Raw genomic sequence first — 15427 nt, 5'->3', positions numbered from 1 at the left:
CAGAGACTGAGTCACAAGACATTCCTCACTCCCAGTTCCCCAGCTCTCAGCCCCAGGACCCTCCAGACGTCCTCCATCCCTTAACCCACAACTGCTGTTCTTCATCCCCGGCTGCCTAGGGTGGTCCCTTGTCCCCAATGAGGAGGTGGGGCCCAGCCTAGGATATGTGGGAACAAACTCACCTGCCTCCTCTGGGGTTCCCAGGCCCACACTCAGTCCTGGAAGAGAGTTCCCTGTGAGTGATTTGGCCCTGAAGCTGAGCAGAACCCTCCTCCCCATGAGCCTCTTGAGTCCTTTGGCCTCCTGACAGACCACGGCCTGGCTAGGGGCAGGGTCCCACCCAGACTAGGGCTTCCTCTACCCCTCCTCAAATCTCACCGAGGTAGAGTAGAGCCGTGAGGGTGGGGACCATGGCATTCACTCCCTCTGGCCCTGGCTATGCAGGTGGAGGAGACAACTGTGTCCAGCAAGACAGATGGATGCACAGGCTGTGGCAACTCAGTGGCTGGTCGTTCTTGTCACAAAACCGTTACATCAGCAGCCCCACAGGAAGGGGAACTGCCTCTTCTCAAGAGCCTGACTCTTGTTTACAGATCAGAGCAGCAAATCGTACCAGAAATGCCCCTTCCAGGTGAGGGAGAGCCAGGGCACATACTTCCCTCTCTGAGCCTCCCTTTGAGTGTCCTTCATCCTCAGTCTGGCCATCAGCACATCCTTGTGGGGTCCTCCCCGTGGACAGTGGTCATCCAGGCCCTGGAGATGCTTCAAGGGAGATGCAGGTTCCCGATGCACGGCAGAGCTCAGATCAGCAGAGACACACGCTCAACATCTAACTGTACACTTAGGTCGAGGTCATTGTGAGAATGAGCAGAAAGGAGAAATACAATGAAATAAGGGAAGGAAACATTCCTCCTCTCCTCACCCCAGGGTGTGGGTTTTCTTTCTATCACAGCCACCAACCCCACCCCCTGACCCGGATCCATGGACTTTTCCTTTTTCTTGCAACAGCATCCACCCCCATCTCTCTTAGAACAAATCTCTGAGTCATCCCTGACTCCTCAGTGCCCCTTGTTCCCTAGAGCAGAGCTCTCCTCCTCATCCTGGGGTCCGGCTTATAAGCTTCAGGGGACATTTTTTGGGTTAGAGCTCCAATTTCAAAAAGAAAGATGACTGCTTAAAAATATTCATCCATCATCTACTGACTGTGTGACCTTGGCAATAACACACTCTCTATTTCCTTGCCTGCTTCCCTGTTTAAATCATGTTTTCACAAACCGCTCTCCTCAGCGCAGCTGTGGGTGTCAGTAGTTCCTAGTTCATGAGAGGGAATCAGTCACTGGTAATTTTCAGAACAGGTTAACACACGATGGATTTGGGATATGAGAGGATCATGATGGAGGACTCCACAGTCAAGGTGGATGTTTGTTGATGCGTTCAAGATCAAGAGACCTAGTCTGCTCTGAATACCAATAAAGGCGACTTGTCGTAATTCCGAAATATGTAGAAATAGTCATATACAGGAAAAGAGAAGTGAAATTTTCTAAAATATATAGGAAGCCACAAGACAGAACAGAGAACAAAGCTGAGTAGCTGCCTGAGCCCAGGACCATCAAGGGGTCATAGAGTGAAGGTTTCCAGCAGTGTGGACAGGAGAGGCACCCCAGCATCCTCACAGGAAGGGAGGGGTCAGGGCTCCAGTGAAGGTTGGATGCTGTGGTGCCCTCCTCCTTGCATTTGTGAACAAGCACAGGAATATGTCTGCTCACTGACTAGGCCCATGGTCTGCACTGCGTCACTTCCTCTATGTGAGTGTGAAACAGATTCCCTGCAGTGTTTTCTAACATGAGCGTGTGTCCCACATGTGAGCATGAGGCCACCATGGGACCATCCCTGCCTCACACAACCATGAGCAGATGTTAAATTTGAGAAAGTGGACATCATGGGGCAGGAACAGCTGCAACAGTCCATCCTCGTCAGCCTGACATCCAGGACTTCCCTGGGAATCATCCTTGAAGGAAGATCAGGTGTGTGAGGGGAGAGTGTCCAACAAGAATGGACATCAAAGTGTAATTCTAATAATGATAAGCAGTGTTATGAACAAAAATCTTCAGGTAATGGGGATTACCATATCCAAGGAAGTAGAGTCAATAGGAAAATATGAGAATAATTTAAAATTCAGCATGTTTAAATATCTGGAGAAATAATGGGGGATATTGAACATTTGAGGCTAGAATATGCACTTGCCACAGAAGAATAGGCAATTATTGAAGTGAATATGAAATTTTAGAGATGAGAAATCCAATAGAATTAACACATTCAAGAAAATCGTTCCATCAATGACAAGACACAGCTGAGGAGCCATTTATGAAAGTGGAATACAATATTGAGGAAATTAGCCAGAATGCAGTGTAGAGATCCCAGAAATGGAAATTCAAGATAATTGGAGAGTGGAATAACGAGGGCGTATGTCACATCTATTGTAAGTGTCAGAAGGAAAGAAATTAGAATGATGTCTAGCAACAACTCAAGAGATAAAGAATTGAACATTTTCCAGAGATGAAGAAAGATCAACCAAGAGATAGGTTGCATATATTTTAAAATGATATCTGTATCTTTTCCTTTCATGGTAAATTAAGAAAATGAAGATGCATTTGAGAGGATAAGAAGAACATTTCCAATGCCACCCTCTCCCTAGGTGGCACAGTGTAAGCTGAACTAGCCAACATCAAAAGGGAGAGAGGTGAGTGAGCGCCTGGCTTCCCCAGCTGTGTGGGACTCTGCTGGAGTAACCTATTCCTCTCAAGCAGAACCCAGAGTATTTTGGTTTCTGCTTCCGTGGAACAGCTTTCTCCATCCCTTTACTTTGAGTCCATGTGTACCATTAAGGCTGAAGTGAGTGTCTTGTGGGCAGCATATAGGTGAGTCTTGGTTTTTTTATCCATCCAGCCACCCTGTACCTTTTGATTGTTGAGTTCAACCCATTTACATTTAGAGTGATTATTGATATGTAGGAACTTACTAATGGTATCTTGTTAGTTGGCTCCTGATGGTTTTGATTTTCTATTTTTGCCCCCTCTGTTCCTGCCTAACTTTTAAATTGGTGATTTTCCCTTGTCGTGTGCTCTGTTTCCTCATTATAAAATCTTTTGGGAATCTATTCTTGATGTTTGCTTTGTTGTTACTATAAGGCTTACATAAAATATCTCAGATTTTTGGAATATCTATTTTAAGCTGATAACAACATGTCTTCAATTGCCTAAGAAGGCTTCACTCTTTTACTCCCCCTTTTATATTTTTTGATGTCACAATTTATCTCCTTTTATGCTGTATATTTGTTAACAAATTATAGCAGCTGTACTTCTTTTTAACACTTCTTTCCTTTAATTTTCATAGTATAGCTCGATGGTTAAAACACCAACCACTATTGAATTGGTGTTTTCAAAATTGGACTGTATATTTTTCACCTTTACCAATGTGTTGATACTTTTGTGTGTTTTCATGTCTCTAATTAGTGTCTTTTAATTTCAGATTGAAGGACTTCTTTCAGCACTTCTCGTAAGGCAGGTTTAGTGGTGACAAACTCCTTCAGCTTTTGTTTGTGTGGAAAAGTCTTTATTTCCCCTCTACATCTGAAGGACAACTTTGCCAGATAGAGTATTGTTGGCTGGCAGTTTTTTTCTTTCAACACTTTGAATATGTCATTCCACTCTCTCTTGGCCTACATGGTTTCTGCTGAATAATCCACTGACAGCCTGCCGGGGGTTCCCTTGTAGGTCACAGTCTGTTTCCCTAGCTGCCTGTCAGATTTTCAATTTATCTTTGTTTTGTGACAATTTCATTATAATGTGTCTTAGAAAAGGTGTCTTTGCACTGAGATAATTGGATGATCTATTAGCTTCATGAACCTGGATGTCCAAGTCTCTCTCAAAGTTTGGGAAATTCTCAGCTATTATTTCTTTAAATAAATTTTCTACTCCTCTATCTCCTTTCTTCCAGAAACAAGATTATTCTAATATTTGCCCTTTTGATGAATTCCCATAGATCACACAGGCTTTCTTTTCTCTTTTTATTCTCTTTTCTTTGTTCTCTTGTAACTTTGTTGTTTCAAAATTCCTATGCTCTAACTCACTTACTTTGTTTGCCATCTGCTCTTGTCTACAGCAGATGCTCTGAATTGCATTCTTCATCTCACCTAATAAATCCTTCAGCTTCGGAGTCTCTGTTTGGTTCTTTTTATGATTTCTATCTCTTTGGTAAAGAACTTATTTGTTCCTGTATTTTTTTTCCCTGATACCATCGAGCTGTCTTTGCGAGTTTTCTTGTATCTCACTGAGTTTCTTCAAGAGGCTATTTTGGATTCTTCATCAGCTGTCACAAAATTCAATGCCTTTGAGCTTGGTTGTTAGACAATTATTGACATCCTTTGGTGATGATATACTTCCTTGATGTTTTTGCTTTCCTTATAGGTTTCTGCTGTCGTTTTTGTGTTTGAAGTAGCAGACACCTCCTTCAATCTTTTCTGGTTGCCTTTAGATGGAGTACTGTTTCTTGGTGCTCCAATATCTGGGCTTTCTTCCAATTTTGTGTGGGTACACCTGCTCCACTCTTCTTGCTCTCTCTCATGAGAGAATTCTTGAGCTTTTATGTCTTCTCTTATTCTTACAACTCACCAGGCTGGCTGCTGGACACCTCTCTTTCTTTCCCAGAAGGTGGCGCTATGGCTCCAGTTTGTAGTTTCTCCCTTGCCCACAGATCCTGGTCTCCTTTTCCGGGAGCACTTCCTTTACCAGACCTGTTCTCATTGCTGTCCTGCGAGGTGCACAAATATCTGCCTCCAGTGTTGGGGAGGCGTGGGTTTAGCACTCTGGGCATCAGGGATGCCTGCAAACCTGGCTAGGAGATCCTTGGGTGGCTTGTGGGCAGACTTCCTGCTGAAGTCCTGACAGTCAGCAGGACCTCATTCCCTTTAGTGCCCTTTGATATTCTTATCTGATTCTTTCCCATTCTTCTCCACGCCTTCAGTCAGGGAAGTCCCGCCTTGGTGCTCTAGGTACTGCTGGAAAAAAACAAGCTGCCCCTGCCAAATCATGCACAACTTGGGTAGCTGGACACTCACTTACAGGTTTCTGCCTCCTCCCCGGGAGAAGCTGCCACCACCAGACAGCTTAGCCCTGTGCAGTGTCACCCTGGGTGGGAGTTCTGCTGGAGTTCCTCCCTCTCCACCACCTCCAAACTCATATTGTTCCCTCTGTGATGACAAGCTGGGATGTCTCCTCGGGCAGACTGAACTTCTAAATTCTCTCTCAGCTGTGAGTGCACATGATAGTTCTTATATTTACAAAGCTCTCAAGATGCAATAAAAAAAAAACTGTTGGAATTAATCAGCAAATTCAATAAAGTGGCTGAATATAAAATCAACATACAGGAACCAGTTGCACTTCTATACACTAATAATGAAAAATGTGAAAAAGGAAACTATCCCGTTCACAATAGCATCAAACAATAAAACATCTAAGAATAAACTTCATCAAGGGAGTTAAAGATCTGACAATGAAAACAACAAGACTTTGTTGAAAGAAATTGAAGAAGATGCAAACAAATGGAAAGATACCCTGTGTTCATGGATTGGGAAAATTAATATTACTAAAGTGGCCATATTACCCAATGCTGTTAAAGAATCAATGCAATCCCTACCAAAATTCCAGTGGCATTCTTCACAGAAACAGAAAAAAACAATCCTAAAATTTGTATGGAACTACAAAAGACCTTGAATAACCAAAATAGTGCTAAGAAAGAAGAGCATAGCAAGAGGCATCACGCTTCTTGATTTCAAACTATACTACAAAGCTATGGTAATCAAAACAGTGTGGTGCTGGCACAAAAATAGACATATATGGAACAGAATAGAAAGCCCAAAATTAAACCCCACATGTACAGTCAACTAATATTTAACAAGGGAGCCAGAAAACCCAATAGGGCAAGGACAGTCTCTTCAACAAATGGTGTTGAGAAAGCTGCATAACCACATTTAGAACAATAAATTTGGTTCCTTATTATATAGAACTCACAAAAATTAACTCAGAATGGATCAAAGACTTAAACATAAAACCTGATACCATAAAACTCCCAGAAGGAAACATAGGGAAGCAGGTCTTGGCAATTATTTTTTTCAGTGTGACACCAAAGCTCACATCAACAACAGGCACTACATCAAACTTAAGTGCTTCTGCATGGCAAAAGAATCAATCAGTGAAAGAAAAGGAAACCTACAGAATGGGAGAGAAGTGTTTCAAAGAATATGTCACTTAAGGGATTAATATCAAAAATACATAAAGAGTTCGTACAACTCAATTACAAAAAGCAAGCAATCTGATTTAAAAGTGGGCAGAGGAACTAAATAAACATTTTCCAAAGAAGAAAGCCAAATGGCCAACAGCTATATGAAGAGGTGTTCAACATCACTAATCATCAGGGAAATGTAAATCAAAACCGCAATGAAGTATCGTGTATGAACTCTTTTGTTGATTGCAACATTATTCATAATAGTCAAGGTACAGAATCAACCTAAGTGCTCAACAATGGATACAGAAGACGTGGGACACATATGCCAGAGAATATTATTCAACCATGAGAAAGGAGGATATCCTGCCATTTGCAAAAACGTGGATGGATTTCGAGGGTATTATGCTAAGTGAGGAAATCAGAGAAGGACAAGTTCTGTATGACATCACTTACATGTGGAATCTAAAAAAGCTGAACTCATGGAAACAGAGAATAAAAGGGTGGTTATCAGGGACTGAGGGATGGGAGGTTAGGACCGATGTTGTCTCAGAACAAACTCGCAAGGAGTTGTACATAAACTCTGCAGATCTAATGCACGGTATAGTGAATACAGACAACAACATTGCACTCTAATCACCAAACGCGCTAGGAGACTACAACTTTATTCCAACTACTAAAAAGAAAGGATAATTGTGTTAAGTGATAGAGGTGCTAATTATCATTACAAAGGCAATCATATGGCAATGTATAAATGTAGCAAATTATCATGGTGCACACCTTAAATTTATACGTCAAATATATTTAAATGGAAAAAAAACGAAGAAAGGAAATTATTTTGGGGCATCTGAGGGACAAGCAGCCATAAACAAAACATAGAGGATGTATGTGAGCTGCTGTGCCTTGACTTCCAGAATATATATTTTGGTGGGCTGGATGACGGCCCCACAAAGATCCCACATCCTAACGTCCAGAACCTGTGAATAATTTACTAACCTGGTAAAAGAGACTTGTCAGATGTGACTGAATTAAGGACCTTGAGATGGAGAGATGACCTTGGATTTTCCAGGTGAGCCCTAACGTAATCACCAGGGTCCTTGAAAGTGGAAGAGGGAGGCAGGAGGGGATGGATAGAGAAGAGCTACAGTGATGGAAACGGGGTCAGTGAGATGCGGCATGAGGACTTGCCCCCATTACCAGCTTTGAAGATGGAGGAAGGGCCGTGAGCTGAGGAATGTGGACGAACTGTAGATGCTGGAAAAGGCAAGAGGATGGATTCACCCCTGGAGCGTCCAGGAAAGAACACAACCCTGCTGACACCCGGAATTTAGCCCAATGGGACCCGTGTCAGACTTCTAAGTTACAGACTGTAGGATCATGAATGTGTTGTTTTCAACACTGTTTGTGGTAATTTGTTGCAAGAGCAACAGAAAACTAGAAAGATGGAAAGCAAGATGCAGAACAATATATAGAATGTGTTACTTATTTCTAAAGAAGTAGCTAAATAAGATCACGTATATGTTTACTTATTTTTCACATTTTTTTCATTCTGAAAACCAGAAACTAACAAAAATAGTTACTTCCAACATGTGGAGGCCTAGGGTGAAGGGAATAAGATGAAGTGCATCATCTCTAAAGGTACCATTTTATGTAGTTTTAACTTTTGAAACCTGTAACTATTCTACTTATTCCAAAACACATAATTAAATTACAAAAGATGGAAAAAGCACAACCTAACATGAATATAAAGGAATAAAAACAAAGATAAGCTTATATCCAGTTCACAACAGAGTCACAGGGTAAAGAAAAAAATTCACTATGTTAATTTATTAGGAGTTGGGCTTTTAAATATAAGTGATACAAGTATAACATAAAAGGGTAACAAACTCTGTGGCGTTACACTAGGGTTGGAAATAGCTGTGTGAATTTACACTTTGCATCCTCCCTGAATATTAAGCAGTCCATAAAGAACAAAATCCCAGTAGCCTTCAGTTCACATAAACACCAGATCTTGTTTTCTAGCGTTGTTCCCCACCGAAAGGAACTCAAGAACTCCTGGAGAGAAGTTGGATTCCTGGTCCAGTGCAGGAGGAACACAAGAAGAGCCTGGGAACCCATTTTAATCCAGACAGCAAGACAGAGCTCAAATCATCAGTGGATTCATGTCAAAAAGCACAGCAGGAAGCTGGAAGAACCTTCGATGGCCAAGTTTGGGAAGCTGGGTGCCAAAAACTACAACGAGGACGCTCCCTACTCTGAGTAGGATGCAGGCAGTCCTTGCAAGCAGCCATCATGCTGAAAGATCCCCTGTCACTCGCTGAGAGAGATTGACACAGAGTCGGACAAGCAGAGAGGAAGGGTTGGGCACAGTGCCTGAGAGAAGAAGCCCTGAGTCAAAGCAAAGTGACCCTCCCTCTTTCACTTGTTTGTGCTGAGAAAAGGGAAGGGGACATGGGAGAACCAATCTGCTCCGCCCTGCCTCACACGGAAGATGCAGCAAGAGTGGGGAAACTCGTTCTTTACCCTGCATCCCAACAACAAGGGCTCCAATCCCTTGGTACATCCCGCCCTCTGTGGCAGTGCCTCAAAGACGAAGCCCCTTCCTCCTGACCCTGGGGCTGAATGTGTGCCAGGCTGGGCTTCGAGACGCTGGTGGTCAGAGGTTTGGGATGAAATGTGAGGGGGTGAGGTCAAGGACCTTATAAGCAAAGGTCTGCACCAGAATCAGTTTCCAGAAGTTTTGGGGCCTCTTGAGACCAAGAGTGTTCGACGCCAGGTGTATGAAATTCCTCATTCTGTTGTAATAAATTAGCACAAACATGGAGGCTTACTACAACATGGATTTACTATCTTACAGTTCTGGAGGTCGGAAATCTGAAATGGGTCTCACTGAGCTAAAGTCAAGATGTCTGCAGGGCTGCGTTGCTTCCTGGAGGCCCAAGGGGAGAATCTGTTCCTGGGCCTTCTCCAGCTTCTAGAGGCGCCTGCATCCTTGACGTGTGGCCCTTCCTCATCTTCAAACCCAGCACTGGCCAGCTGAGTCCTTCTCATGTTGCATCACTCTAACACTGGTTATTCTGCTTCCTTCTTCCATATTTAAGGAGCCTCGTGATTATGTTGGTTATTGTGAATCATGCTGCTGTGGACATGAGTGTACAGATATCTGCTTAAGGCCCTGCTTTCATTTCTTTGCCTGCATACCCAGAAGTGGAATTGCCAGACCACGTGGTGATTCTATTTAATTTTTGAGGAAGTGTCACACCATTTTCCACAGTGGTTGCAGCATTTTGCATTTCCACCAACAGTGCACAACGGTTCTGATCTTTGCAACACTGGTTACTTTCCTCTTTTTTTTTGCAATTGTAGGCACCCTGACAAGCATGTGGTGACATCTCACTGCAGTTTTGACTGACATTCCTTCACTGGACTTTTGATCCAAGACAATGGGGAAAGCAGGAGAAAACAGATCACGGAGGGCAGAGACCACTCCAGGAAGAAGAGAAATGGGATGTGTGGAGGCCCAGGGCAGGTGCAGTGAGGGGCCTCCCTGGGAAAGGCAGGTGACTGGTGTCACTGAGAGCCAGGGACTTGGGGGACAAGTTTTCAGTTCCCAGGGGACAGCTGGCAATGTGGGGCTCCAGGAGAAGGAGGGCATGGGAAAGTCCAACAGGAAGGAGTCTGCTCAGATGTGGAAGGGAAGCCCTAGATTCTGACATCACCAAAGGGTGAGGAGGGAAAACAGGAAATGAGCTTCATGGAGCCTCTGAAACAGGCAAAGGAGGAGGAAAAGGAAAAGGGAGGGAGAGGCTGGAGGGAACCAGGATCCATCTTAGGACTGGAGGGAAAGGAGACCCAGGAAGGAGTGGGGTGGAGGCCATGATTATGAGTGTGGGACTTGGAGGCAAATCCTTAAAGACTGGAGACTCATAAACCCAGGAGAGGCCAGGACACATCAACGCTGTGCCCCATGCACTTTCAGGGATAGGGTTTGGGTCCCACAGGGCAGCCTCCCTCTGGTGCATTGCAGAGTTCACAGCCCATGGCAGGCATTGGGTCTCCTTTGGCTCTGGTGTGAGTCTCAGAACCCTAGGGGATGTTCCTCCTGGGGCCCTTGGGTCTAATCTCTCTGGTGGGCACCCTCTTGTCTCCCTCCCTGTGGTCCATGTTGGGACCTGCACTGACTGTGCCAAGCTTCTGCCAGAATCACCACCAGGATCAGCAAGACCACGCCAGCCAGGCCCATGCGGACGCAGTTCACCACCGTGTAATTCTGGGAGGTGGGCACTAGAAGCAGAAGGACATGGGGTCACTGACAGGTGGACAAGACCCAGCCCAGCCCAGGACCACTGGGACAGGATCTCCTTCCGCACTTGGCACCAGGACCCGTCCCCACCCAGCACTTCCCCTGGGCACATTCCCAGGTGACCTACCTGTCTGGGAGCCAGCTTCTGTGGGCAGGGGGCTGATTTCATCAGGGCCTCCTAGGAGTCAGAAAGGGCTGTGAACGTCTGGGGCAGCCTCTCCCCCTTCTCAGGCTGACCTCACACCCTGAGCCCTCCCGATACCCTCCCTTCATCGGGATTATCCAGGCCCCACCTCCCCTGGTCCCTTCCGCCCCTCCTCCACCCCAGGATCCCTGGGTCCACACCCCTCAGGTCCCACAAACAGTCAACAAGAGGACATGAGAACTCGGCACAGCTGATAAGTTCAGACCTGCCTTTGACCAAACCCGACCCAGGGATGTAGGGACGTCTCCTCACTCCTGGTTCTCATGCCCCGAGAGAGAACAGGGCTTCTGCTGTAGGAAGGTGCAAGGAGATTTCACTGTCCAGTGAGCGTCCACCCTACTGGTGTAAGAAGTAGGATCCCTGTCCCCTCAGTGCTGGCGCCAGAGTCTGGGACCACCGGCTTGACCACTGCCCTCATGTGCTCCCAGCCCTGAGCTGGCTGTCCTGGCTCTGGGTGAGGGCCTGTGACTTGCAGGGCCCCTGAGCTCCAGACAGGAGAGTGGAGCTGCCTCTGCTCTGCCCACCTCACCCCCGTGCCTTTGTCCCCTGATTCACCCGTGCTTTCCTGTTCCCTCCATGCACAGCTTCAGAGACCAGCATCTGAGCATCTTGGGAGATGATGTGGGAATGGGATGAAGTCAGCATGGCCCCTGTGTTTCCATCCCTAAGAGGAAGGATGATTCTGCTCACTCTTCCCTCAGCCACCCTCCTCCTTCATAATATCTGAGGTTTCCTGGGACCCAGATGATTGAGTGAAACAGACTCATGGAGTTTATGGGCTGAGATGGGGTCTGTGCTGGGATCCCCCATTCCAGTGGATCCCTGGGAGCCAACCTCCCATGGGAGTGGTGATTGTATGAACTCCAGGATCTGGAGGTCCTGCTAAGATTTCAGTGGGCAGGCACATGGGGAAGTACCTCCCTTTGTGGTCAGAGCCATGAACCTCACAGACACTGATAAAGCTAAGAGAGGACCAGGGCCATTATGTATGTGGGGGCAGCGAAGGGGAGGATGGGGGAGGGTCCAGAGAGGCCTCAGGCTGGGCTGTCCTCCTCCTGGAAGTTTCCACGCAAATAGCACAGGGAGAGGATGAGATAGGACTCCACTCACACAGATGGGCAAACTGAGGTCCAGACAGTGGGGCCACTAAACCCCTGTCACACTGACAGGGAGGCAGAGAGGGTGGGGACTCAGGCCAGTTGCTGTCAGGACCACTTCCCCACGCCGAGGCAACATCTCCTTAAAGGATGAATGATACATGATCTGCATCCCCTTAAGGATTCATGCAAAATATATTTATACCATTGTGGTCTTTATAGAGTTTTCATATTTTAAAACCTTACCCGCATATCTATATCAATGCATAGATACGGGCTCACACACACACACACGCTTCCCCTCGATGCTGTCTTCTCTCTCTCTCTCTGTCACCCTCTCTGCGTCTCACCCCAGAAGACCCCTTCCTCAAGGGGTCCACACATCCTGCCTGGCCCAGGACAGATGTGATGCACTGATCTGGGAGGACACAGTGGGGCCCCAATGTTCAGAGAATGTCATCCCCACCCCTTTAAAACCTAGTCTCACCTGAAAGCAGGGCAGGGCTGAGGGACCACCCACAGCCCACTCCCCGGCAGAGCCCCTAGGAGTGGACGCCCCAGGGGAGGTCTGTGAGTTGCCAGCTAAGGAGGGAGCTGAGGTCTCCAGGGCTCCTGTGAACAGGGCAGGAGAAAGGCTGAGCCTGAGTTCCTCAGTCTGTCTGCTCAGCCTGGCCCCTCACCTCCTACAGTGTCCACCCACCTGGCTTCTTTCTCTCCACCTCTCGTGTATAGATGACCCTCTACGCTCCCCTAGAAGGGGGACAGGGCTGGCACCCTGTCTGCTTCCACTTATCTGAGGGGCTGGATACCCCATCTACATTAGCACAAAGCTAGTGGTTCCTGCTCAATGGACAAACAAAGTGGGTGGGAGCCATCGTACCTGGCCACAGGGGTCAGGGTCCTGGAGGCTGACCCCTCTTAGCAAGGACACTGTGCCACCAAGAGATCCCTCAGGTCAGTGGAGGGGGGGGGGTCACAGGATTAGGATAAAGTAGGTGGATACCCCCAGGCCTGGATGTTGGGGGCTACCCCTGGACACTGTGCATCTGAACCATGAGATGTCTGAGTCACAGAGGAATAAAGAGAAAAGGGAGAGAAGATGCTCAGTTGTAAAGGGAGAAAAGGACTTGGAGCTCAACAGGAGGGCAGGGGAGTCTGGGGACAGAGGACACACCTGGGGACAGGGTCCAGGGACATGGGGACAAACCTGAGGGCAGAGTTGAGACGTCCTCACCTGTCACCACCAGCTCCAGGAACTCACTGCGCTCAGACCAGCTGGAACTGTTATGATAGCGGCAGAAATAATGCCTGGCAGTGTCGTCACTCACTCTGGTGATGGGGAATCTGGCCTCTGTCTCATGTGGAGGATGTTGGGGCAGGATCTTCTGATCGGTGTAGTTAGAGTCATCCACCCACAGCAGGCGGAATGTCTCAGCCTCAGCTGGGCCCCGGCACACAATGGTCACAGGCTGCCCCCAGAGAATCACAGAGCCTGGCTCAGCAGAGATAGAGGGTCTGGGTAAGGCCCCTGTATGCATGAGAGATGAGTGCAGAATCTCAGGGTCCATTATGAGGAAATAGACTGTCCCTCCTTGTAAGGGACAGGAGGGAAATAATGCAGAGACTGCTGTTGCCTCCGCAAAACCTGCACTCCACATCCTCCTGAATCAGAGCATCACTTGTCGCTGGGCACAGAGCCTTATGGAACAACAAATGACACTTGGTAACCCCAAGATCCATGCTGTGCAGCTGTGATACCACGTCTGTGCCAAGGAGGTGGAAGGAAAGTTTTTGGTGAGATTCTCAGGAAGGCAGCTTAAAGGGTAGCAACTAAGCTTGGGGGTCCCTTATCTTATTTCTGCCTTTCCTTGACAACCAGTCTGCAAACATATGTGGTGGCTGGAGCTCTAGCATGCATCTTGCATCAAGAGGTGACCTTAGTGCTGGTGGTCGTGAATTAAAATTGTGGAGCAGACATATAGAGCCTGTATCCATGGAGACATGATGGGGCTGGCACATGACCTCTGGCCAAACTCCGCAGAGGCTGCATTTCTGTGAGAGAGAAATGAACTGCCGAGATGCACTTTATTGTACAGAGCAGTTGGAAGACAACATGGAGTGATGAGAAAGGCTTGATCCCAGACAGACTTATGAAAACTGCCCTCTAGTATAAGGAGAGCACATAACAAGGAGGCCCCACCTCATCTAGAGGGTCGGGGGACTTCTCCTGGGGAGAGATGTCTGTGCTGAGATTTGGGAGACAAGTAGGAAATACCTCAGCTGAGCAGAGAAGGGGAGGCCGGGCTGTTGGAGGGGGAGAACTCAGCCTGCGAGAAGGTCCTGAGTGGAAGGTGACTGTGGCTGTTTGAGAAACTGAAAGAAAACATGTGCCTGATGATGAGAGCGAGAGCAGGGCGGGATGTGTCTAGAGACAGACAGGATCAGAGGAAATGCTTGATAAGGGATCGGATGTGACCTGAATTCAACTATTGAAGGGCTGAAGCTGGGAGGTAACATCATCAGATTTGTGTTTTCTAAACCCACCTGCAGGGAGAGAATGGACAGGCAGAGCTGGCATGAAGAGATGTGGGCAGCGTCCCCTGGAGGCCCCAGTAGCTAGTGTGGAGGTGAGAGATGATGGAGCCTCAGACTGGGGAGACGGTGCCTAGCAGGAGATGTGGAAGACGTGAGAACTTGCAGGGGTAAAATCCACAGGATTCTCCGATGGAGTCAATATGGGGGAGAGTTGGGGGCAATCAAGGATGATGATGTGTTATGTGTTCTGGACAAGACTGAGGAGGGATAATCATCTGGCGTAACTTCCCTCCCAGAACCAAGGAGACTCCCATCCAGAGCTGCCCTTGGGGTGAAGGGGGATTAGGAATCTTGTAGAAATGACTCACCCTCCTGTGTGAGGATCACCTGGCCCAGGCAGAGCACTGGAAGAAAAGCCCCAGTGAGAAAAATGCCCACCACCTGGTTTCCTTAAACCAGGGGATTAAGGACAGTTTGATGCAGAGAAACACTTAGCCACCAGTAATCTCCAAACCATCCTTAAGCAACATCAACTCCCAGTACAAGAGCTCCCTCCCTCTATAGCCAGTCCCAGACAAGTTCCTAGGTGACCTGCCAACCAGACACTCCCTCTGGCCTTTCTCTTGTCTGACTTGTCCCCATCCCAATGTCTGTGACATGTAAGAGGCCCTGGTCCCTCGGTGGTCACCTTAGGCCCAGATGATGCAGAGCGGGCAGGACCTGCAGGGGTGACTCTCCTCCCCACGGGCCCAGGAGATCCTGGATTACAGGCTGGACTGAGGCGGGGCCTGGACCCCCACCCAGAGTCTCCCACCGTCTCCCTCCCTGGAGTCTTCCCACCACTTTCCAGACTCACCTTGGCCCAGGAGGATGGGGAGACTGGGGGACATGGCCAGCCTCTCACCGTCTGCTCTGTCCTTGTCCTGGGGCTGGGAGGGCTGGAAGTGTGCAGGACTGGCTCTCAGAGGTCACATTATGGGCTCGTGTCTGTGGTCTCAGAGGAAGGGA

The 15427-nt window shown here is 47.6% G+C and overlaps 2 protein-coding genes across 20 annotated transcripts in view; both read right to left on the bottom strand.

Annotated features, from left to right (window-relative positions):
• The window catches only part of LOC106840895 (leukocyte immunoglobulin-like receptor subfamily A member 5), a 13892-nt gene extending 13052 nt beyond the window's left edge, over positions 1-840 (bottom strand). For all 3 annotated transcript variants that reach the window (XM_044759668.2, XM_070499286.1, XM_044759669.2), the window contains exons 1-2: positions 379-840; positions 183-218 (exon numbers count right to left, since the gene is read on the bottom strand). In XM_044759668.2, the coding sequence (XP_044615603.1) occupies positions 183-218; positions 379-412 (70 nt within the window). In that variant the 5' untranslated portion in view covers positions 413-840. The remainder of the gene's footprint in view (positions 1-182; positions 219-378) is intronic.
• On the bottom strand, positions 703-15427 carry LOC106840900 (leukocyte-associated immunoglobulin-like receptor 2). 17 transcript variants are annotated; one of them, XR_011498667.1, is made up of 10 exons: positions 15276-15416; positions 14788-14823; positions 14429-14549; positions 13119-13412; positions 12372-12496; positions 11343-11451; positions 10997-11077; positions 10710-10760; positions 10462-10563; positions 9102-9418 (listed from the first exon to the last, which is right to left on the bottom strand). XR_011498667.1 is itself a non-coding variant. In XM_070499290.1 (6 exons), exons 1-6 carry the CDS (start codon positions 15307-15309, stop codon positions 830-832), a joined length of 555 nt encoding a protein of 184 aa, XP_070355391.1. In that variant the 5' UTR covers positions 15310-15426; the 3' UTR covers positions 703-829. The 17 variants fall into 17 exon arrangements, 10 of the variants coding, with proteins under 10 accessions (XP_070355391.1, XP_070355392.1, XP_070355394.1 ...); XR_011498665.1 differs by lacking the exons at positions 9102-9418; positions 14429-14549 and having other exon boundaries at positions 10477-10563; positions 15276-15427; XR_011498666.1 differs by lacking the exons at positions 9102-9418; positions 14429-14549 and having other exon boundaries at positions 10481-10563; positions 10993-11077; positions 15276-15427.

The sequence above is a fragment of the Equus asinus genome, chromosome 26 (genome assembly GCF_041296235.1).
Source record: "Equus asinus isolate D_3611 breed Donkey chromosome 26, EquAss-T2T_v2, whole genome shotgun sequence".
Lineage (NCBI taxonomy): Eukaryota > Metazoa > Chordata > Mammalia > Perissodactyla > Equidae > Equus > Equus asinus.
Note: the sequence above shows the minus strand (reverse complement) of the source record. Positions and strands in the feature narration are given on the sequence as shown.